This window comes from Bufo bufo, chromosome 5 (genome assembly GCF_905171765.1).
Source record: "Bufo bufo chromosome 5, aBufBuf1.1, whole genome shotgun sequence".
NCBI lineage: Eukaryota > Metazoa > Chordata > Amphibia > Anura > Bufonidae > Bufo > Bufo bufo.
The window spans coordinates 312,624,761-312,648,279 of NC_053393.1; the positions used below are offsets into that span (position 1 = coordinate 312,624,761).

Consider the following 23,519-nt stretch of genomic DNA (forward strand, 5'->3'; position numbering starts at 1 on the left):
TTCAAACGGATCCGTCCCCCATTGACTTTCAATGTAAAGTCTGGACGGATCCGTTCAGGCTACTTTCACACTTAGAATTTTTTTTCAAATATAATGCAGACGGATCCGTTCTGAACGGATCCAAACGTCTGCATTATAGGAACGGTAGTGTGAAAGTAGCCTTAGGTGTACCTGGTTCCTATTGATGTGCTGGGTCCTATTTCTTGTCTTTTTTCCCTACAAGCTGAACATTTGGACAGGAAAACTCAACTGTCTCTCAGAAGTATGGTGTGGCTGCCAGAAGCTATAAATCCTCCACCATGCAAAGGTGTCTGTGGCCCTCAATAATGGCTCTTATCACCGATGATTCCTTAGGAAGCTTGTTTCTATTCCAGGGAGGCAAACTCTTCTCCTGCTGGTCAGGGATGCAAGTCTATAGTCCGGCCACAGAAGGAAAACGCTCTTCTGCGCCTCACATCTTAGTACCACCTCATAGCAAAGTTGGCTCCACTCACTAATCTGTGTCATGGAGTCTTCACTCTACATTTTCTCCCACTAATCTAATCTGACTTCCTCAGATCTGCTCTCATCTGAACTACATTTTTAATCAACTATGATCTGATCTGATCTGCCTCACTAGGCCTGACCTAGGTATATATATAAGCCCTAAGCTATATCCCCATCTAGTGGCGGGATGTATAAATTACACCTAATCTGCCTGGTAACAGGGATTTTGCAGATACAGTTGCAAGAAAAGGTATGTGAACCCTTTGGAATGATATGGATTTCTGAACAAATTGGTCATAAAATGTGATCTGATCTTCATCTAAGACACAACAATAGACAATCAGTCTGCTTAGACTAATAACACACAAAGAGTTAAATGTTACCATGTTTTTATTGAACACACCATGTAAACATTCACAGTGCAGGTGAGAAAAGTATGTGAACCCTTGGATTTAATAACTGGTTGAACCTCCTTTGGCAGCAATAACTTCCACCAAACGTTTCCTGTAGTTGCAGATCAGACGTGCACAACGGTCAGGAGTAATTCTTGACCATTCCTCTTCACAGAACTGTTTCAGTTCTGCAATATTCTTGGGATGTCTGGTGTGAATCGCTTTCTTGAGGTCATGCCACAGCGTCTCAATCGGGTTGAGGTCAGGACTCTGACTGGGCCACTCCAGAAGGTATATTTTCTTCTGTTTAAGCCATTCTGTTGTTGTTTTACTTCTATGCTTTGGGTCGTTGTCCTGTTGCAACATCCATCTTCTGTTGAGCTTCAGCTGGTGGACAGATGGCCTTAAGTTCTCCTGCAAAATGTCTTGATAAACTTGGGAATTCATTTTTCCTTCGATGATAGCAATCCGTCCAGGCCCTGACGCAGCAAAGCAGCCCCTAACCATGATGCCCCCACCACCATACTTCACAGTTGGGATGAGGTTTTGAGGTTGGTGTGCTGTGCCTCTTTTTCTCCACACATAGTGTTGTGTGTTTCTTCCAAACAACTCAACTTTGGTTTCATCTGTCCACAGAATATTTTGCCAGTACTGCTGTGGAACATCCAGGTGCTCTTGTGCAAACTGTAAACGTGCAGCAATGTTTTTTTGGACAGCAGTGGCTTCCTCTGTGGTATCCTCCTATGAAATCCATTCTTGTTTAGTGTTTTACGTATCGTAGATTCGCTAACAGGGATGTTAGCATATGCCAGAGACTTTTGTAAGTCTTTAGCTGACACTCTAGGATTCTTCTTCATCTCATTGAGCAGTCTGCGATGTGCTCTTCCAGTCATCTTTACAGGACGGCCGCTCCTAGGGAGAGTAGCAGCAGTGCTGAACTTTCTCCATATATAGACAATTTGTCTTACCGTGGACTGATGGACAGCAAGGCTTTTGGAGATACTTTTATAACCCTTTCCAGCTTTATGCAAGTCAACAATTCTTAATCGTAGGTCTTCTGAGAGCTCTTTTGTGCGAGGCATCATTCACATCATGCAATGCTTCTTGTGAAAAGCAAACCCAGAACTGGTGTGTGTTTTTTATAGGGCAGGGCAGCTGTAACCAACACCTCCAATCTCATCTCATTGATAGGACTCCAGTTGGCTGACACCGCACTCCAATTAGCTCTTGGAGATGTCATTAGTCTAGGGGTTCACATACTTTTTACGCCTGCACTGTGAATGTTTACATGGTGTGTTCAATAAAAACATGGTAACATTTAATTCTTTGTGTGTTATTAGTTTAAGAAGACTGTGATTGTCTATTGTTGTGACTTAGATGAAGATCAGATCACATTTTATGACCAATTTGTGCAGAAATCCATATCATTCCAAAGGGTTCACATACTTTTTCTTGCAACTGTACATTAATACAAAATCATACAATACCGCACAATACATTGTTAAGACCAAAAAGTGCTTTTAAGCAGTGCCCACACACACGTAGTGGGACGCTGCACAAACACTGATATCGTCATTTTACGTAAGCATCACATGATGAATAATAATAATAATAATAATTTCTTTTTGATGCTTGCAAGTCAAGCACATTTGATTACAAAAAACCTTATCTTAGCCTTGAAAAGTACCTAGTACCAGTTATACTCCCAGAACATCAGGCACACATTCTTTTAAGAACTAATAAGCAATTAACTTTGTTTGTCTCAAATGCACACGGCTCAGCAATTTTCAATTCTGACCTAAAATAAACCAGCAAAGTAAAATGGAACCCAGGATACAAAATGAAGGTGCAATCCCTCAAAGCCACCCATATTTGGGAACGACATGATGGGGATTTAAATGCATTGACATTCTCGGCACTAGAACTTGTTAGACCATCCCCCAGAAATGGTGACTGGGATCGGAGAATCCTTCAAAAAGAAACAGAATGGATTTACAGGTTCCGATCCCAGTCACCTAGAGGACTCAATGAGAGACTCACTTTCTCCTACTTTATCTGATTTGTCCTTAAGTAGTTGTTTGTCTATATTTGGTGCCCTGCCTCCTATGCATAATGGAAAAATTATCGACACAAGAAGTGTCATGCGACTATTGAATTTATGGTATGACATCTGTACATTTCTGAGAGTATCAAAAAGTATCTTATATGGTAGGAACGGCTTTTCGTCAGTGGAGCACTCGTTAATGATTATAGGACAGTGTAACTATACGGCCCACGTGTGTTGATAATATAACATCAATATGTAAAGTTGATTTTGAAAGTGGAGTTGGGTGTGGATCTGCGGGGTATGTGGCCCCTCAGCCATCAAGACCTCCCTTATACTCTGTGGGTTGATCTGACTGTGATTCCTAATAAAACTTGAATACTGTCCAGGCTTTTCCGGGTTGTGACCTATTTTTATATTTGCTGGAGAGATCTGATTGGGACTTAAACAGAATGGTCTCCAGTCCTCCCTGTTCTTTAGGCTGTCTAACTCGGGCAAATAGTTGAGGCGCACCGGGGGTCAACATTAACAGCTCTCCCCTGTTGTCCTCTACCTCTCATGCGATCGGGCATCCATTCATTACACGCCGGATTGGGGTGGAACACATGGCCATCCTGGATGCAGCCATGTGACTGTACCATGTGACCACAAGTGTACCTGCTGGTATCGCAGGACTTGGCCGCGTTAGTTCAGGTGTCAAATTATCGCGGGATCTCACTCACCAGCTGCTGGCTTCCGGTTCTGATGCGCTCCACGTGTAAATGGCGTGGAGCGCGTCTCTAGGGTGACTAGGAGGCCTATACATAGGAGGAGTCTATTGAACAGATAGAATGAATACTAGCATCATGTGACCGGAAGAGGTGTGTTGATGGCCGACATCCACCTAAGGTAATTGAACCCGCCTTAGACTTCACATTTAAAAGTGAGTTTGCTCCACTGCTGAATGGAGCTGCATCTCTGGCCCCCTGGAGCTCCCCATTTCTACATGTTGGTCTGTGAGAGGAAGATGTCTACAACAGCGGCTATCAAATAAGTCTCTGACATCATTAATATTGTGTATCTCTTAAGACGAATCAGTGTCTGTTATCCATCACAGACCACTGTGGTATTGGGGCGCTCCAGTATCTTGTTATTTTTTGCATCTACTTTTGTATCGAGTTTCCTTTTCAATATTGATAGTATTGATACCATATGTTCCCTGACGAACCCTGCTTACTGCAGGGGGAAACACATTGGGACTGTTATAGTGTATTAGATGAGGGAGTGTGCACAGTCGTGGCCAAAAGTTTTGAGAATGACAAAAATATTAGTTTTCACAAAGTTTGCTGCTAAACTGCTTTTAGATCTTTATTTCAGTTTCTGTGATGTAGTGAAATATAATTACACGCACTTCATACGTTTCAAAGGCTTTTATCGACAATTACATGACATTTATGCAAAGAGTCAGTATTTGCAGTGTTGGCCCTTCTTTTTCAGGACCTCTGCAATTCGACTAGGCATGCTCTCAATCAACTTCTGGGCCAATTCCTGACTGATAGCAACCCATTCTTTCATAATCACTTCTTGGAGTTTGTCAGAATTAGTGTGTTTTTGTTTGTCCACCCGCCTCTTGAGGATTGACCACAAGTTCTCAATGGGATTAAGATCTGGGGAGTTTCCAGGCCATGGACCCAAAATGTCAATGTTTTGGTCCCCGAGCAACTTAGTTATCACTTTTGCCTTATGGCACGGTGCTCCATTGTGCTGGAAAATGCATTGTTCTTCACCAAACTATTGTTGGAAGAAGTTGCTGTTGGAGGGTGTTTTGGTACCATTCTTTATTCATGGCTGTGTTTTTGGGCAAAATTGTGAGTGAGCCCACTCCCTTGGATGAGAAGCAACCCCACACATGAATGGTCTCAGGATGCTTTACTGTTGGCATGACACAGGACTGATGGTAGCGCTCACCTTTTCTTCTCCGGACAAGTATTTTTCCAGATGCCCCAAACAATATGACTTTGCCCCAGTCCTCAGCAGTCCATTCACCATACTTTCTGCAGAAGATCAATCTGTCCCTGATGTTTTTTTTGGAGAGAAGTGGCTTCTTTGCTGCCCTTCTTCACACCAGGCCATCTTCCAAAAGTCTTCGCCTCACTGTGCGTGCAGATGCGCTCACACCTGCCTTCTGCCATTCCTGAGCAAGCTCTGCACTGGTGGCACTCCGATCCCGCAGCTGAATCCTCTTTAGGAGATGATCCTGGCGCTTGCTGGACTTTCTTGGACGCCCTGAAGCCTTCTTAACAAGAATTGAACCTCTTTCCTTGAAGTTCTTGATGATCCTATAAATTGTTGATTGAGGTGCAATCTTAGTAGCCACAATATCCTTGCCTGTGAAGCCATTTTTATGCAACGCAATTATGGCTGCACGCGTTTCTTTGCAGGTCACCATGGTTAACAATGGAAGAACAATGATTTTAAGCATCACCCTCCTTTTAACATGTCAAGTCTGCCATTTTAACCCAATCAGCCTGACATAATGATCTCCAGCCTTGTGCTCGTCAACATTCTCACCTGAGTTAACAAGACGATTACTGAAATGATCTCAGCAGGTCCTTTAATGACAGCAATGAAATGCAGTGGAAAGATTTTTTGGGGATTAAGTTAATTTTCATGGCAAAGAAGGACTATGCAATTAATCTGATCACTCTTCATAACATTCTGGAGTATAAGCAAATTGCTATTATAAAAACTTAAGCAGCAACTTTTCCAATTTCCAATATTTACGTAATTCTCAAAACTTTTGGCCACGACTGTATACCTTGTTTTTGGGTAGATATTTACCCTTGTTTTAGGGATTATATTCAGTGCATCAGATTATGCATAGGGCTGTACAGGGATAGGTTAGCTGAGGCATGTGGACAGAGTACTCCTACCATCAAGGGGTATCTCTGGGCTGAGCAGGTGGTTCATGGGCAGTTGTAGGGGCAGGCATAGGTATCATTGACGTGCTGTCCCTCTTGTACCCCCTATCTACCTAAATAACTGACCTTCCCTGTGCAAATAGCTCTGGAATTGCCGTACCACAGTTACTTAGGTCCTGTTTGGGACGGTTTTATTGGATATTTATTAAAAGCTACGTTTTATAGTTGCCCTCAGTGATATAGATTTTTGCTACTGCAACTGTTTTTTTATATAATTTTTTCAGTAATTTAATTTACAGAACATGCCCACAACTTTGAAGGTTTTTTTTTTTTATTGTGAAGCAAACAACAAATAGGACAAAATAACAGAAAAAGTAAATGTGCATAATTATTCACCCCCCTAAAGTCAATACTTTGTAGAGCCACCTTTTGCGGCAATCACAACTCCAAGTCGCTTTGGATAAGCCTTTATGAGCTTGTCACATCTTACCACTGGGATTTTTGCCCATTCCTCCTTGCATAACTGCTCCAGCTCCTTCAATTTGGAAGGTTTGCGCCTGTGAACACCAATCTTTAAGTCTGACCACAGATTTTCTATTGGATTAAGATCTGGGCTTTCACTAGGTCATTCCAACACATTTACATGTCTCCCCTTAAACCACTCAAGTGTTGCTTTAGCAGTGTGTTTGGGGTCATTGTCCTGCTGGAAGGTGAACCTCCATCCTAGCCTTAAATCAAGTACAGAATGGTACAGGTTTTGCTCAAGAATATCCCTGTATTTAGCACCATCCATCATTCCCTCAACTCTGACCAGTTTCCCAGTCCCTGCTGCTGAAAAACATCCCCACAGCATGATGCTGCCACCTCCATGTTTCACTGTGGGGATGGTGTTCTTTGGGTGATGTGATGTGTTGGGTTTGCGCCAGATATAGCGTTTTCTTTGGATGAAAAGTTCAATTTTAGATTTATCAGACCAGAGCACCGTCCTCCATACATTTTGGGAGTCTCCCACATGCCTTCTCGCAAACTCACAACGTGCCCTTTTGCTGAAAGTAATTGCTTTCTTCTGGCCACTCTGCCATAAAGCCCAACTCTATGGAGCGTAGAGCTTATTGTTGTCCTAATTACAGATACTCCAGTCTCTGATGTGGAACTCTGCAGCTCCTCCAGGGTTACCTTTAGGTCTCTGTGCTGCCTCTCTGATTAATGCCCTCCTTGCCCGGTCCATGAGTTTTGGTGGGCGGCCGTCTCTTGGCAGGTTTGCTGTTGTACCATGTTCTTTCCATTTGGTTATGATAGATTTGATAGTGCTCCTGGAGATCATCAAAGATTTGGATATTTTTTTTTATAACCTAACCCTGACTTGTACTTCTCAACAACATTGTCCCTTACTTTTTTGGAGAGTTCCTTGGTCTTCATGGCAGTGTTTGGTTAGTGATGCCTCTTGCTTAGGTATTGCAGCCTCTGGGGCCTTTCAAAAAAGGTGTGTATATGTAATGACAGATCATTTGACATTTAGATTGCACACAGGTTGACATTATTTCACAAATTACCGTATTTTTCGCCCCATAAGCAAATGCTGACATTTTTACTCCGCTAACACTGATACATCGCAGCAGGCGATGTATCAGCAGGGAGGGAGGAGGGGCTGGAGGCCGGCAACTGGATGCGGGGGCCCGGTGTAGTCACTGTACTCTAATACACCGGGCCCCGCACACACCAGTATTCATATGTAAACTGTAGGCAAGCGATATGTAAACTGTAGGCAATCCATATGTAAACTGCAAGGTAGCGCAATCCACGTAGTGCTCCCTATGAAAAGCCCGTACTAGCAGACAGGCTGGCCGGTCACTCACTTCCTCACGCGCATGCTCCTCCCACTTTATTAATGAAGCAGGCAGAGCAGGCGTACAGTATGAGGAAGTGAATGACCGTCCAGCCTGCAATGCCTGCTAGTACTAGAGTTTCATAGTGAGTACTATGTGGATTGAGCTACCTTGCAGTTTACATATGGATTGCCTACAGTTTACATATGGATTGCCTACAGTTTACATATGAATATTGGTGTGTGCTGGGCCCGATGTAATAGAGTACAGTGACTGCAGCGGGCCCCGCCGAGATTTCAAAACCAGTTGTTATGGGGGATATGGTGCTATATACAGTATGTGTCATTCACAGATTCCCCCCATAACAGTGCCATCCACAGATCCCCATAACAGTGTCATCCACAGATCCCCATAACAGATCCCCCCCCCAACAGACCCCCCTACAAATCCCCCCATAACAGTGTCATCCACAGATCCCCATAACAGTACATCATCCACAGATCCCCATAACAGTGCATCATCCACAGTTCCCCATAACAGTGCGTCATCCACAGATCCCCAGATCCCCCCCATAGAAGTGTCATCCACAGACCACCATTAGTTCAAAACTCACCAAAAGCACACCTTTTGGTTCAAAATATATACAGTACAGACCAAAAGTTTGGACACACCTTCTCATTCAAAGAGTTTTCTTTATTTTGATGACTATGAAGGCATCAAAACTATGAATTAACACATGTGGAATTATATACATAACAAACAAGTGTGAAACAACTGAAAATATGTCATATTCTAGGTTCTTCAAAGTAGCCACCTTTTGCTTTGCACACTCTTGGCATTCTCTTGATGAGCTTCAAGAGGTAGTCTCCTGAAATGGTCTTCCAACAGTCTTGAAGGAGTTTCCAGAGATGCTTAGCACTTGTTGGCCCTTTTGCCTTCACTCTGCGGTCCAGCTCACCCCTGTATATTTTTTTTCCTCCTCAAAAACCTAGGTGCGTCTTATAGGGCGAAAAATTCGGTATGTGACTTCTGAAGGTAATTGGTTGCACGAGAGCTTTTTATGGGCTTCCTAACAAAAGGAGTGAATACATGCGCACATGCCAATTTTATGTTTTCTATTTCTAAACAATAGTTTTATTTATATATTTTTCTCATTTCACTTCACCAACTTAGACTATTGTGTTCTGATCCATCATATAAAATTCAGATTAACAAAACATTGAACTTAAGGCTGTAATGTCACAAAACACAAAAAAGGAGTGTGAATACTTTTGCAAGATACTGTACATGATGACTTTTGTTTCATCTTTTCAGCTGCAGATCCACTAGTTTCCATGCTCCTCTTCTGCCATCCGCTTCTCGGACTACCTGATTCAAACAGTACACTTAGTAGTCCAAGACACTTATTGCTGCCCTCAGATTGGCCAGCATGGCTCACATGAGCTGGTCTGGTCAACCTGAGGGCAAGGATGAACAAGCACAAAGAGTCTTGGACTACCGAATGCACAATGGATGGCAAGAGTTTGGGAATCGGTGGATATGCAGCTGAAAAGATGAAAAGGATGGAACCAGGTAAATGTTCTGTTCATCCCCTAATGTGGTTTGTTTTCTTGAACCAGAATTGTTGAATTGTTTAAAGGGAACCTGTCACCTCCCAAAACCATCCCAAGCCGCCAGCAGTACCTGCGTGTAGCCAGCAGCGTGTTTCTGATGATGCCTTTCTTCCGTAAGGCAGATGCAGCAAAAGTTCTGAAAACATTGTTTTATCCCCTGCCTGGCGCTTCTCCACACATGCTTGAAGTCAAGGGGGCAGCGGCCTCCTTGCTTCAAGTCACGGTAACCGTGCCCCCTTCCCTGCCCCTTCGCTGTGACTGACAGCGCTTATGCATGAGAGTTCAGCTGCCTTTGCTGAACAGCCAGCTGTCAGTCACAGCGAAAGGGGCAGGGAAGGGGCGTGGTTACTGTAACTTAAAGCCAGGAGGCCGCTGCCTCCTTGACTTCAAGCATGTGTGGAGAAGCGCCGGGCAGGGGATAAAACAAAGTTTTCAGTACTTGTGATGCATCTGCCTTCAGGAAGAAAGGCATCATCAGAAACACGCTGCTGGCTACACGCAGGTACTGCTGGCGGCTTGGGATGGTTTTGGGAGGTGACAGGTTCCCTTTAAAGGGGTTGTCTCACTTCAGCAAATAACATTTATTAGGTAGAGAAAGTAACTACATGCCTTGTAATAAATGTATTGTGATTGTCCATATTGCCTCCTTTGCTGGCTGGAATAATTTTTTCCAGCAAATTATACACTGGTCATTTCCATGGTTACGACCACCCTGCAATCAGTCAGCGGTGGCTGTGCTTGCACACTATAGGAAAAAGCAGCCTGTGTGTGCCTGCCATAGTCTGTTCTCCCCATCAGAGAGGCCGGTGCTTTTTCCTATAGTGTGCAAGCATGGCCACTGCTGATGGATTGCAGAGTGGTCATAACTACAGCTGAGGTACAGTTGTAGTAGAAACACTTAACTCATTGTGATATCCTGTAAAAAAAAAAAAATAATCTATTGAAAAGCAATTAATGGTTTCGGCTTAAAACAACTAGTTTAGTTAATGCATCTAGTTAGGCATGTGTGTTAACAATGCTATGCGGTGACATGGTCATGCCTGCTGCCCTGGCCAATAGAGCCCAAGGACGGGGATCATTCCACCAATCCCAGTTACTGAGGTCAGGTGCTGGCCTTAACGCTAATGAAAAACATGATTATGCTTTGCATTAAGGGGTTAAAAAATATCTGCCATATCAGGGAACTACACTGGCAGGTGGTGTTTTGAAATGTAGAACTCCCTAGGGGTTTTCTATATTAGTCCCTGTTAGGGAATATGTTTGGTAATATTGCAGTTCTCCAATGCTTAAAGTCAATGTATACCTTTAGAGGCAATTTTTTTGCAATGATTGCATGTTACTCAGTTTTGGCTAAAAATTTTCATTTTTTCAATTGGTGTTTATTAAAAATATTGAGTTGTTCTGTCACAAAGGATTAACAGTTTTTCTTCTGTAGCTGTCATCTAATAAACCCTACCTCTAAACTACTAAGGGGTCACAAACCCTTATTTAAGCCACATTCTTATCAGTGATATAAGAACTGAGCTATAATGAGTGTTTATAAGGTCAGAGAGCAGAGATAAGGAGCCCGTCATCTCCTGGTTTTATGGAAAAGACAGAAAATCCAAAGGGTGCTACTAAAGCATGTCAGCTCTGTACAGAAAAAAACCCTCTATATATTTTTAATAAAGACCAATAAAAAAAAAAATACAGGTGTATACATAGGTGTACATAGCCTTTAAGGGTTAAAAATGTGCTTTTGTATGTGATATATGCATTTCATGTTTTCAGGCTGTCAAGAAGTTAACAGGCCATTAGTAACCATTGTTAGGTGGGACTGTTACACCCTCCCCATAGGGAGGAGTAGAACGAGGAGTAAGTGAGTACAGTATAAGACAGGATAGTGAGAAGGAGCAAGAAGAAAACAACCCTGGATAGTAAACCAGCCAGAGTGCAGAATAAAAAAGCCTTTTAACCAGCCTCTGAGAGTTTAAAAGAGAAAAGTGAAATGTTGTGCAGCATTCCAGTGTTAAGAGGTGATGCGCAACAAAGACTGTGAATATAACGTGTCAAAGAGGCTTATAAACTCCGCAGCTAAAGCCTCATTCACATGTCCGTGATAAGATGGTCAGTGATTAATCTGTGAAGATGTCCATGAAGGATCTGTGTTTGGTCCGTGAGTCCGTTTTTTGCGCTCCGAGTATCACCTGTGCTTCACGGACACAGTTCAAAATTAATTTTCATTGCATCTCCTCCTAATGGTCCATGAAACAGGGATGGCATCTGTGTTGCATCCGTGTCTTCCACGGATCCAAAGACTTTGATGGGTGTGATGGATCCGTGAACATGAACAATATTGAACATGCATCCATGATAAAAATACGGACCCACGGACCTTGGTAAAAAAAAAAATGATGTGTGAATACACATGTTAAAATGAATGGGGACATTTGCTGTCCGTGGAGAACACTTACAGCTCACGACCGTTAATTACTGACGTGTGAATGAGACTTAGGGCTCATGCACACGACCATTGTTGTTTTGTGGTCCGTTTTTCACAGATCCGTTGTTCCGTATCTGAGTTTTTTTTTTCTCTGATTTAGGCCTCATGCACACGACTGTTCAGTTTTTTATGGTCCGCAAACCGCGGATCCACAAAAAACGGAAGCCGCCCGTGTGCCTTCCACAATTTGTGGAACGTAACGGGCGGCCCATTGTAGAAATGCCTATTCTTGTCCGCAAAACGAACAAGAATAAGACATGTTCTATTTTTTTTTGCGGGGCCACGGAACGGTGAAACGGATGCGGACAGCACATGCATCTTTTGTGGCCCCATTAAAGTGAATGGGTCCGAGCCGCAAAAACTGCGGCTCGGATGCAGACCCGAACAACGGTCGTGTGTATGAGGCCTTAGGGCTCATGCACACGAACATATTTTCTTTCAGTGTCAGTTCCATTTTTCTTGTGGACCGTATGCGGAACCATTCACTTCAATGGGTCCGCAAAAAAAACGGAAGTTACTCCGTGTGCATTCCATTTCCGTATTTCCGTTCCACAAAAAAAATGTCCTATTATTGTCCGCATTACGGACAAGGATAGTACTATCAGGTGTTCCGTTCCGCAAAATACGGAATGCACACGGATGTCATCTGTATTTTTTGCGGATCCGTTAGCCCTTAAGTCCTCTTCTGTTCCGTTATTCCACAAAACATATCCGTATGGTTTCCGTATGTGATTCATTTTTGAAACCGAAAGAGTAACTTATTAATCACCAAACACATGAGCAATATGGGCCGGGCATAGCATTTCTACAGTATGGATCTGCAAAATACGGATGACATACGAACGTGTTCTGTGTGCGTTCCGTATTTTTTGCAGACCCATTGACTTGAATGGGGCCTCGGACTGTGATTTGCGGACAATAATAGGACATGCACTACTTTTTTTCGGAACGGAAATACGGAAACGGAATGCACACTGAGTACCTTCCGTTGTTTTTGCGGACCCATTGAAGTGTATGGTTCCGCATACGGTCCGCAAAAATACGGAAGCGGAAAGACAATACGTTCGTGTGCATGAGCCATTACCTTGTCAGGAGATGAAAAGCTTCAGGAGTAGTGATGGACAAACATTAGCCGGGATGTATCGTAAACGCGAGTTCACAATCAAATGTTCGAGAACCGCGCGTTCGCAGCGGGCCCCATTCACTTTAATGGCAGGCGAACCTGAAAAATCTTCAGGTCATATTTGCAGCCACCAAATACTTACTAGAAGTGCACAAATAGTCCCGCAACATGGACAGTGACAGTGATCTGTGGATTACACTGATGGGGGATCTGTGGGTTACACTGATGGGGGATCTGTGGATTACACTGATGGGGGATCTGTGGATTACACTGATGGGGGATCTGTGGATTACACTGATGGGGGATCTGTGGATTACACTGATGGGGGATCTGTGGATTACACTGATGGGGGATCTGTGGATTACACTGATGGGGGATCTGTGGATGACACTTATGTCATCCACAGATCCCCATAAGTGTAATCTACAGATCCCCCATCAGATGCATCAGTGTGGAGGGAGGAGGCGGAGACACTCATGGCGGGGCCCGGTGCAGTGACTCTACTCTAATACACCGGGCCCCGCAGCTGTTAAGTACATTCAATCCGAATGGGTCCGCAATTACTGTACTGTACTTACCGTAGTACCTTATGTATAGCATTAAGAAGGCGCAGACCGGCAGCTCCCTCTGTCATGTGCCGCCTACCGCAGCTCCCTCCTCATGCGCCGCCTGCCTGAATGCCTGCTTATCTCACTTTATGAATGAACAGGCAGGCGGGGCAGGCGGAGCATGAGGAGGGAGCTGCGGCAGGCGGGGCAAGCGGTGCATGAGGAGGGAGCTGCGGCAGGCGGGGCAGGCGGCGCATGAGCGAGAGAGCTGCCAGTCTGCACCGTCTTAATGCTATACATAAGGTACTACAGTAAGTACAGTACAGTAATTGCGGACCCATTCGGATTGAATGTACTTCGGGCCCGGTGTATTAGAGTAGAGTCACTGCAACGGGCCAAGCCATGAGTGTCCCCGCCTCCTCCCTCCACACTGATACTTTGCTGGCCGCGCTGTGCAGCATAGCAGCCAGCGAAGTATCCACTTTATAAGACGCACGGCCATTTTCCCCCCACTTTTGGGGGGGGGGGGGAGTGCGTCTTATAAAGCGAAAAATACGGTATATTAGACAGTCAGTGGATAACAATTTTACTGCAGGCCAGTACAGGCCCCAAAAATTTGGCATTCACATGACAGAAAAGAACAAGTGATTATGTGGCTGGAGGTACATTAGGCGGTCACTGAATAACAATTTTACTGTAGGCCAGTGGAGTACAGGCCCCAAAAATTGGGCATTCACCTGAAAGAAAAGAACAAGTGATTATGTGGCTGGAGGTATATTAGATGGTTAGTGGATAACAATTTTACTGTAGGCCAGTACAGGCCCCAAACATTAGGCATTCAAATGATAGAAAAGAAATTGTGATGATGTGGCTGGAGGTACAATAGGCGGTCACCGGCAAAAATTTTTACTGTAGGCCAGTACAGGCCCCAAAAATTAGGCATTCACCTGACAGAAAAGAACTAGTGATTATGTGTCTGGAGGTACATTAGGCGGTCACTGGATAAATTTTTTACTGTAGGCCACTGGAGTAGAGGCCCCAAAACTTAGGCATTCACTTGACAGAAAAGGCCTTTTATGCCACTGTATATACATAAGACAAGGACCATTCTTTGTTCTGAGTGGTGGCGGATATGTGTGGGCTGGCATGAGGAAATTCAATTACACTTGGTCGTCACAGGTGTTGAATTTCTCCGTGATCCATGCCTCATTCATTTTTAGAAATGTGAGGTAGTCCACACTGTCGTGAGCTAGGTGAGTGTGCTTATCGGTCACGATCCCCCCTGCTGCGCTAAATGATATTTCGTACAGGAAACTCGACGAGGGGCAAGCCAAGAGTTCCATGGCAAATTGTGCCAGCTCTGGCCACAGGTCAAGCCTGCACACCTAGTAAACCAAGGGTTCCTCGCTTCTTAGAGCGTCCACATCGGCTGTTAACCCGATGTAGTCGGACACCTGTCTGTCTAGGCGTTCCCTGAGGCTGGATCCGGAGGGCGGCTGTCGATGGGTTGGCTGCAACAAGAATGATCTCCTATCCGAAATGATCAACACATCTTCAAACTGCCATCTTCTTGCAGGCAGGTAGGATTGGTACTGCACCTGTTTCACTGTGGGTGGAAATTCCTCTGCCAGCTCCCGCAACAGCAGAATGCAGCATCTCTCGCAGCAAGGCCTGGAAATGCTGCATTCTGACAGCCCTCTGTGATGCTGGTAGCATGTCTGCCATTTTGTGTTTGTACCGGGGGTCTAAGTACGTTTTCATCCAGTACTGGTCCTTGTCCATTATGCTTTTTATATGGGGGTCCCTCTTCAAACACTGGAGCCCCCATTTGCACTAAATTGGAAGTGGTGGAGCGCCCTGGCTCCTTATTATGGCCAGGAGAATGTCGTCCTCTGTCTCGCTGCACGACTAAGTTCAGGACGTGTGCCATGCACGGCGCGTGTGTCATTTTGCCCTGTATCAGCGCACTCAGCAGATTGGCACCGTTGTCGCACACCACTTTACCAACTGTCAAATTGAGCCGGGTTAGCCACTGATTGGCCTGTGACTGCAGAGCTGAAAGCAGTGCAGGACCGGTGTGGCTCTTGGCTTCCAGGCAAAACAGCTGCAGCACAGCATGGCAACGTCTCACCTGGCATGTCAAATAGGTTCTGGGGAGCTTGGGTGGTACAGTGGAAGAGGAGGTAGCAGTGGAAAAGGAGGAGTCAGCCGAGGAGGAGACGGAGGATGGAGTAGTAGGAGGAGGAGAAGAAGAGGCAGGCCTGCATGCAATCCGTGGTGGTAACACCAAATGCACACGGGTGCCACAGGTTACATGCTTGACGGCCGTCAGAAGGTTCACCTAGTGGGCAGTAAAAGTTATCTACCTTCCCTGCACGTGTTTACTAGACCACGTGTCTGTGGTCAGATCTATCTTGGCACCAACACTGTGTGCCAGAGATATATTCACTTGCCGCTGAACGTGGCCATATAGTTCTGGGATGCCCTTCTGGGAGAAATATTTCCTTCCGGGGACTTTCCATTGCGGTGTGCCAATGGCCACAAATTTTCTAAAGGCCTCAGAGTCCACCAGTTTATATGGCAGTAGTTGGCGGGCTAGCAGTTCCGACAAGCCAGCGACGACGGCACGGTGAAGCGACGATGGCATGGTGAAAGGTGGAGTGGAGGACAAATGTGAGGAGAGAGGAGAAGAAGAAGAGGCAGGATGTGGAGCACCGGGAGTGTGGCTTTGTGGGTTCTGACGGCGTTGCTCCCACTGGGCTCGGTTATGGGAGGCCAGGTGCCTTCTTAAGGCAGTCATCCCTAGGTGAATGTTGGGCTTACCGCGACTTATGAGTTGACAGCACAGGCTGCAGATGGCAACACTATTGTCAGCAGCTGACACGTTAAAAAAAGCCCACACTGCGGAGCCATGTGCCGGCGTCCTGGGAGAGAAATATGTGACTGTGCATGGTGGATTGCTCGCTCCAGATTCATTTGCAGTCTGCTTTTTGCCTCCGGTGCACTGCGAGTTCTGCCTTCTTCTCCTCCCTATCTGCTGCTCCATCTCTCCCTCTAAACTCCCTTCCTCTTCCTCTCTTGTGGGCACCAACCTGACGTCCATCGACACGTCATCATCGTTACCTTCACCACCACTGACATTTAGAGATCTTGGAGTAGGCAGCAGCGAGGACCTCCCTTCTTGGGCTAATCTGGGTGGCGGCCGTTGCTTCCTCCTTTTCCTCATCCGATGCCAAGAATGGCTAAGCATCGGTAAGGTCTGGGAATGGATGGGAAAATAATTCCTCTGACTCGAGTGGAGGGGCTATGGTGGTAATGTCTGTGGGGGTGCACACAGTAGAGAGTGAGGAGAGTACAGATACAGAGGATGAGGAGGGTGCAGAAGCGGAAGGCTGAGTGAGCCACTCAATGAACTCTGGTGGGTCCTTTGACGTAATTGCACGCACCTTCTCCAACTTCTCACTTAGGCTCCGGCCTGGTGCACGTGCCCGACCCCTACCATCCCTGCGGAATTGCCTGCCTCTTCCTCTGCCTGTCATTTTCAAAATGACCCCGTACCAAAGTCCCTAGAGAAGAGCAGTATTTGTGGAAGCAGGTATATCGCAGGCCTCAATCAGTATTTGGTGGAAGCTGGTATATCAAACCCCTATCTCAGTATTTTGTGAAAGCAGGTCGGGTTCTGTTATAGGGTGGTGGTGTGTCCATGTGCTGAAATATCCCAATTGGCTATTAGCTGTCCTGTCCCGCCTGATGGATGTGTCAAAGTTTGGCGCAATGCAAAAGAATATGGCGCATGCAAACATCGCCATATGTTCGCATGTTTGTCCAATTGCGAATACGTAAAGTTCACCGCAAAACGACTGCCGGGCGAACTGCAAGGCCATCTCTATTCAGGAGCATTGACAAGCTTTAGAGGCAGACTGAGGATTTGCTAAGGACTACATCCCACAGTGGAAACTAGTAGTGCAGCACTTGAAGTACCTAACTGAAGTGAGAGAAAGTGTGATAGTGCAGAGAGCAGTATGATACAGTAAGTGTCTTGAGTCCATAAAGTACTTGAAAAAATGCTATTTTTTTTATATTACATGTGTTTTTATGGAGGTTTCTGTGGGTTTTTGTTGTATTTCTGTGGTTTAGGGTATAGGGTGTTTTAGTATATGTATTGTTTTGTGACTTTTTTCTTTTGCAAGACATGCATTTTTAAACAGGTGTATGTACTCTCTAAAGTAGGGTTGCACCGGATATCGAATTATTGATACCCAATCGATACTTTTGTACCCAGATCAATAAGATACCGGGGTTTACTAGTATCTGTTAGAGCACATGGCACGTGCCGCTCTAAATGAGCGCCATGGTCTCCTCTGCAGCACAGTACAGAAGGAGAGAGTCCCTCCCTCCCCACTGTGACGCGGGAGGCCGCTGCCACCCATGAGAGTAGCAGTGAGTAGGAGGGGAGGGGCTGTGGCCACTGCGTCACCAACGAATATAGTTTATCCCTAAATACAAATGTAAGTGGCGGGTGCCAGCCGTATCACATACCCGGCACCCGACCTCAATGATAGGTCACAGCAAAAGGTGCGGCAACTGAGGGGTTAAGGCCTCTTTCACATGAGCGTGACGGATTAGGTCCGGATGCACTTGTGTAACTCGCACCATTTTGCAAGCAAGTTCAGTCAGTTTTGTCTGCAATTGCGTTCAGTTTTTTCCGCACTAGTGCAATGCGTTTTTCACGTGAGTGATAAAAAATGGAAGGTTTACAAACAACATCTCCTAGCAATTATCAGTGAAAAACGCATTGCATTCACACTTGCTTCCGGATGCAATGCGTTTTTCTCTGAAGCCCCATTCACTTCAATGGGGCCAGGGCTGCGTGAAAAACACAGAATATAGAACATGAAAAAAACGCTCATGTACACAGACCCATTGAAATGAATGGGTCAGGATTCAGTGCGGGTGCTATGTGTTCGCGTCAAGCATTGCGGAAAACTCGCTTGTGTGAAAGGGGTCTAATAGACGCGGTTCGACGGATCGCTGTGCCCTGTCATAGAGGCCGGGTATGTGATACGGCCGGTACCCGCCACCTACATTTGTATTTAGGGATAAATTATATTCATTGTTGGTGCAGTGCATCCCCCCCCCCCCCCCCCCAATATTATAATTAGGGATGAGCGAATCGACTTCGGATGAAACATCTGAAGTCGATTTGCATAATACTTAGTTTTAATACTGTACGGAGTAACAGCGCTCGCTCCGTACAGTATTGAAACAAACTATTATGCGAATCAACTTCGGACGTTTGATTCGAAGTCGATTCGCTCATCCCTAATTATAATCATTGGTGGTGTCCACCCCCCAGTATTATTGTCATTGGTGGTGCACTGTACCCCCCCCAGTATTATAATCATTCAATAGATCTCTATTAGGGTGAATAGGACAAGGGTTCTAGGTGGCTAAAAAAAAAAAAAAAAAAACTCTCAATATAAAAAGTTTAAATCACCCCGTTTCCCAATTTTAAATATAAAAATATAAACACAAAAAAGTAAATATATTACGTTTTGCCACATACAAAAAAGGCCAAAAAATATCTCCTATGCAGTGAACGCCGTAACAGAAAAGAAAATGCAAAAACACGCGATTTGCCATTTTTTTGTTACCTTGTCCCCCCAAAAAATAGGATAGGACTGCTCTATTATAGGCCAGACATTCCATAAAATGTAGAATGCACACAGCAGTTTTTTTTCTGTATGGTAATAAATGGTATCGAGTATCGCAATACTTTTTTATGGTATCGATATTGAATCAAAATTTTGGTATCATAAGAACCCTACTCTGATCTCATTTCCTCTGTTGATCTCTAAAAAAACAAAAAAACAATGCAACTCTGTAAAAATAAAAATGCAATATACATTGACACAAGCATTTTTTCAAGCAGGGGCAAAAAAACTAAATAAAAACATTTGTGTACAGTACAGACCAAAAGTTTGGACACACCTTCTCATTCAAAGAGTTTTCTTTATTTTCATGACTATGAAGGCATCAAAACTATGAATTAACACATGTGGAATTATATACATAACAAACAAGTGTGAAACAACTGAAAATATGTCATATTCTAGGTTCTTCAAAGTAGCCACCTTTTGCTTTGATTACTGCTTTGCACACTCTTGGCATTCTCTTGATGAGCTTCAAGAGGTAGTCCCCTGAAATGATCTTCCAACAGTCTTGAAGGAGTTCCCAGAGATGCTTAGCACTTGTTGGCCCTTTTGCCTTCACTCTGCGGTCCAGCTCACCCCAAATCATCCCGATTGGGTTCAGGTCCGGTGACTGTGGAGGCCAGGTCATCTGGCGCAGCACCCCATCACTCTCCTTCATGGTCAAATAGCCCTTACTTTCAAAGTTTTCCCAATTTGTCGGCTGACTGGCTGACCTTCATTTCTTAAAGTAATGATGGCCACTCGTTTTTCTTTACTTAGCTGCTTTTTTCTTGCCATAATACAAATTCTAACAGTTTATTCAGTAGGACTATCAGCTGTGTATCCACCTGACTTCTCCTCAACGCCACTGATGGTCCCAACCCCATTTATAAGGCAAGAAATCCCACTTATTAAACCTGACAGGGCACACCTGTGAAGTGAAAACCATTTCAGGGGACTACCTCTTGAAGCTCATCAAGAGAATGCCAATTACTGTGCAAAGCAGTAATCAAAGCAAAAGGTGGCTACTTTGAAGAACCTAGAATATGACATATTTTCAGTTGTTTCACACTTGTTTGTTATGTATATAATTCCACATGTGTTAATTCATAGTTTTGATGCCTTCAGTGTGAATCTACAATTTTCATAGTCATGAAAATAAAGAAAACTCTTTGAATGAGAAGGTGTGTCCAAACTTTTGGTCTGTACTGTATACGATGGAGTGAAAAGGTCAATGCATAAGCCAAAACCTTACATCTGTGTTACAGTAATTAGAATTAAATACTACACTACCAGAAAAGAATTTCTTAAAGTGCCAGTTATCTAAACACTACCACTATGTAATATGGCATTATAACAGTGTCTTTTTTTTTTTATCTCAGGAGATGGTCAGAACACCCAGCGTCAAGGCCACAATATGGGAGGTGAGCATACTTCTCAGTATCTTTTGTTGGCTACCATCAGTAGTGGACTGGGAACTTAAAGTGGCCCTGGAAAAAAACCTGAAAGTAGCCCCATGTTGTAGACGGGTCCAAATTGAAAGTCAACATAATTAGTCAGGGCCAGCAATAATGTAGTGCAGCACATAATACCGCCCAAACAGAACCAAATACCACAGTCCAGCATAAAATACTGCCACTCCAGCTGCAGTATTCCTGTATACGGTAATACAGTTGAATGCAGGAGGGCAGTTTCCACCGCTAGCCATGTACCTGATGTGCCTAGCATTAAGTAATGCAGAGGACATCAGATCATATTTAAAATATTCTTGAGTTTTGCAGAAAAATGGACCTTCAACTAATCCTCCAAGTTGATGGGACAGATATTTTGTAGTCTTTTGAATTTATAATATGTATGCTAGGTATTGGTTTGTTGTGGAGGAGGTAACAATGATTACACACCTATACCCACGGTTAGCTGGTAGTAGGAATTTCTCTTTTCTGAAAAATAGCAGTTTGTTCAGCACTCAGATAAAATCCATCATACTTTAGTCTTGAAACATATAGGCCCCTTTCACACGGGCGAGTATTCCGCGTGGATGCGATGCGTAAGTTGAATGCATTGCACCCGCACTGAATCCCGACCCATTAATTTATATGGGGCTGTTCACATGAGCAGTGATTTTCACGCATCACTTGTGCGTTGCGTGAAAATCGCAGCATGCTCTATATTCTGTGTTTTTCACGCAACGCAGGCCCCATAGAAGTGAATGGGGTTGCGTGAAAATTGCAAGCATCCGCAAGCAAGTGCGGATGCGGTGCGATTTTCACGCACGGATGCTAGGAGACCATCAGGATGGAGACCCGATCATTATTATTTCCCCTTATAACATGGTTATAAGGGAAAATAATAGCATTCTGAATACAGAATGCATAGTAAAATAGGGCTGAAGGGGTTAAAATAATAATAATAATAATTTAACGTACCTTAGTCCACTTGATCACGCAGCCGGCATCTCCTTCTGTCTCCTTCTTTGCTTATTGTAGGAACAGGACCTGTGGTGACGTCACTCCAGTCATCACATGATCCATCACATGATCTTTTACCATGGTGATGGATCATGTGATGACCGGAGTGACGTCACCACAGGTCCTGTTCCTACAATCAGCAAAGAAGGAGACAGAAGTAGATGACAGCTGAGCGATCAAGTGGACTAAGGTGAGTTAAATTTTTTTATTTTATTTTTTTTTAACCCCTCCAGCGCTATGTTACTATGCATTCTGTATTCAGAATGCTATTATTTTCCCTTATAACCATGTTATAAGGGAAAATAATACAATCTACAGAACACCGATCCCAAGCCTGAACTTCTGTGAAGAAGTTCGGGTTTGGGTACCAAACATGCGCGATTTTTCTCACGCGAGTGCAAAACGCATTACAATTTTTTGCACTCGCGCGGAAAAATCGCGCGTGTTCCCGCAACGCCTGTGTGAAAGAGGCCATAGAAAATGTTTAAATCAATTGTGCTGCTCGAGAGTAGTCTTGGAGATTGGAGTGAGAGATTCAGATTATAGAGGATATTAATTGTAAATCTTTGGCAGAGTGTAGTACATGGGTAGGGTGGTTGACAAATGATGTAGGAGATGTAGGGAGTGAGCACAGAGGAGGGTGGAGGCACATGTATAGTAGTTGAACAGATAGATGTGGAGTTCAGGATATAGTGGAGAGAAGAGAGTCTAATGAAAGGAAGGCGAATTAGTAATGAAATACAGTAATCAAGACGATAATGGATCAAGGAAGCAATTGCAGTTTGCAGTTTCTAAAGTAAGAAAATGACTAGAGGTATTTCTGAAGTGCAGGTGACATGAACGGGGATGAAGGGAAGATCTGAGTCAAACAATATCTCAAGACAGTGAGTATGCTGCCTAGAAATCATGGTAGTACCACACACTGAGATGGAAATATCAGGTTTAGGTAGGTTAGTAGCAGGTCCAGATTAAGGGTTCCAGGAGGTCGGAGCATTCTATTCATTGGGGGTCCTCAACTCACATGAGGCCCTCTTCCACCACATACTGGGGGACATTAAATAAGACTTTTACACTGCCTCTGAGTGTACTAGGAGAAATTTTCAGTGCTTAAGAGAAGGCCTAAATTTTCAGAAGTTGGCTTAAGAGAAGGTCTAAAGAGCATCACCAATTTTTTTTTTTTCAGTGAGGACTTGCCCCTTTCCTGAGACTCCGCCCTGTTATGTGTATATCCCACCACTTTTATGGCGTACCATGCCCAGTTTCATGATGTGTAATTGTCACGGATGGTGTACAGGAAACAAGACAATACCATATAAACAATGTCTCTCTGGATCCACAACTAAGGAACAAAGGGAGACCCCTGCAATAGAGCTGCCGCTCTCCCTCACTGCTCAGCCTATGCGAACACCCCAAAGGTGGATGGCCGCATATCCACGTTCCTCGGCTATCTATTACCTGAAGACCCTACAATAGTGAAGGGACACGACCACCGGCTCCCTACACTGACACAGAGGGAGTCAGGGTCACCTGGATCCAGAAAAGACAAAAACATAAATACATAAACAGCACTTATCTGCAGACGACTGAGGACTGAGGACTGGGAACTGGGAACTGGGAACTGGGAACAGCATGCACACACACTCCAGGAAGTTGTATCAGCCGCACACTACTGCATTATGGGGAGGAACTTAAAGGGTAGCGATCAGTCTGACTGCATGACAGCTGAGATGGACTAATGAGATGAGAAACTAAACCAAAACAAAGAACTTCAAGGAGGAGGATCTGAGAAGCTCCTGTGAGCGCTTCTCAGCTGTCTGGCTGTGACAGTACCCCTCCGTCTAGGAGTGGACTCCGGACACTCAGGGCCCACCTTCTCAGGATAAGACCTATGGAAAGCCCTGATGAGACGAGAGGCCTTAATGTCCGTCACTGGGACCCACATCC

General features: G+C 44.4%; 1 protein-coding gene across 4 annotated transcripts in view; it reads left to right on the forward strand.

The window, feature by feature from the left end:
- Window positions 1–23,519, forward strand: part of LOC121002311 (NFX1-type zinc finger-containing protein 1-like) — a 317,735-nt gene that overhangs the window by 53,070 nt on the left and 241,146 nt on the right. For all 4 annotated transcript variants that reach the window (XM_040433711.1, XM_040433713.1, XM_040433712.1 and 1 more), the window contains exon 3: window positions 20,490–20,531. In XM_040433711.1, the coding sequence (XP_040289645.1) occupies window positions 20,490–20,531 (42 nt within the window). The remainder of the gene's footprint in view (window positions 1–20,489; window positions 20,532–23,519) is intronic.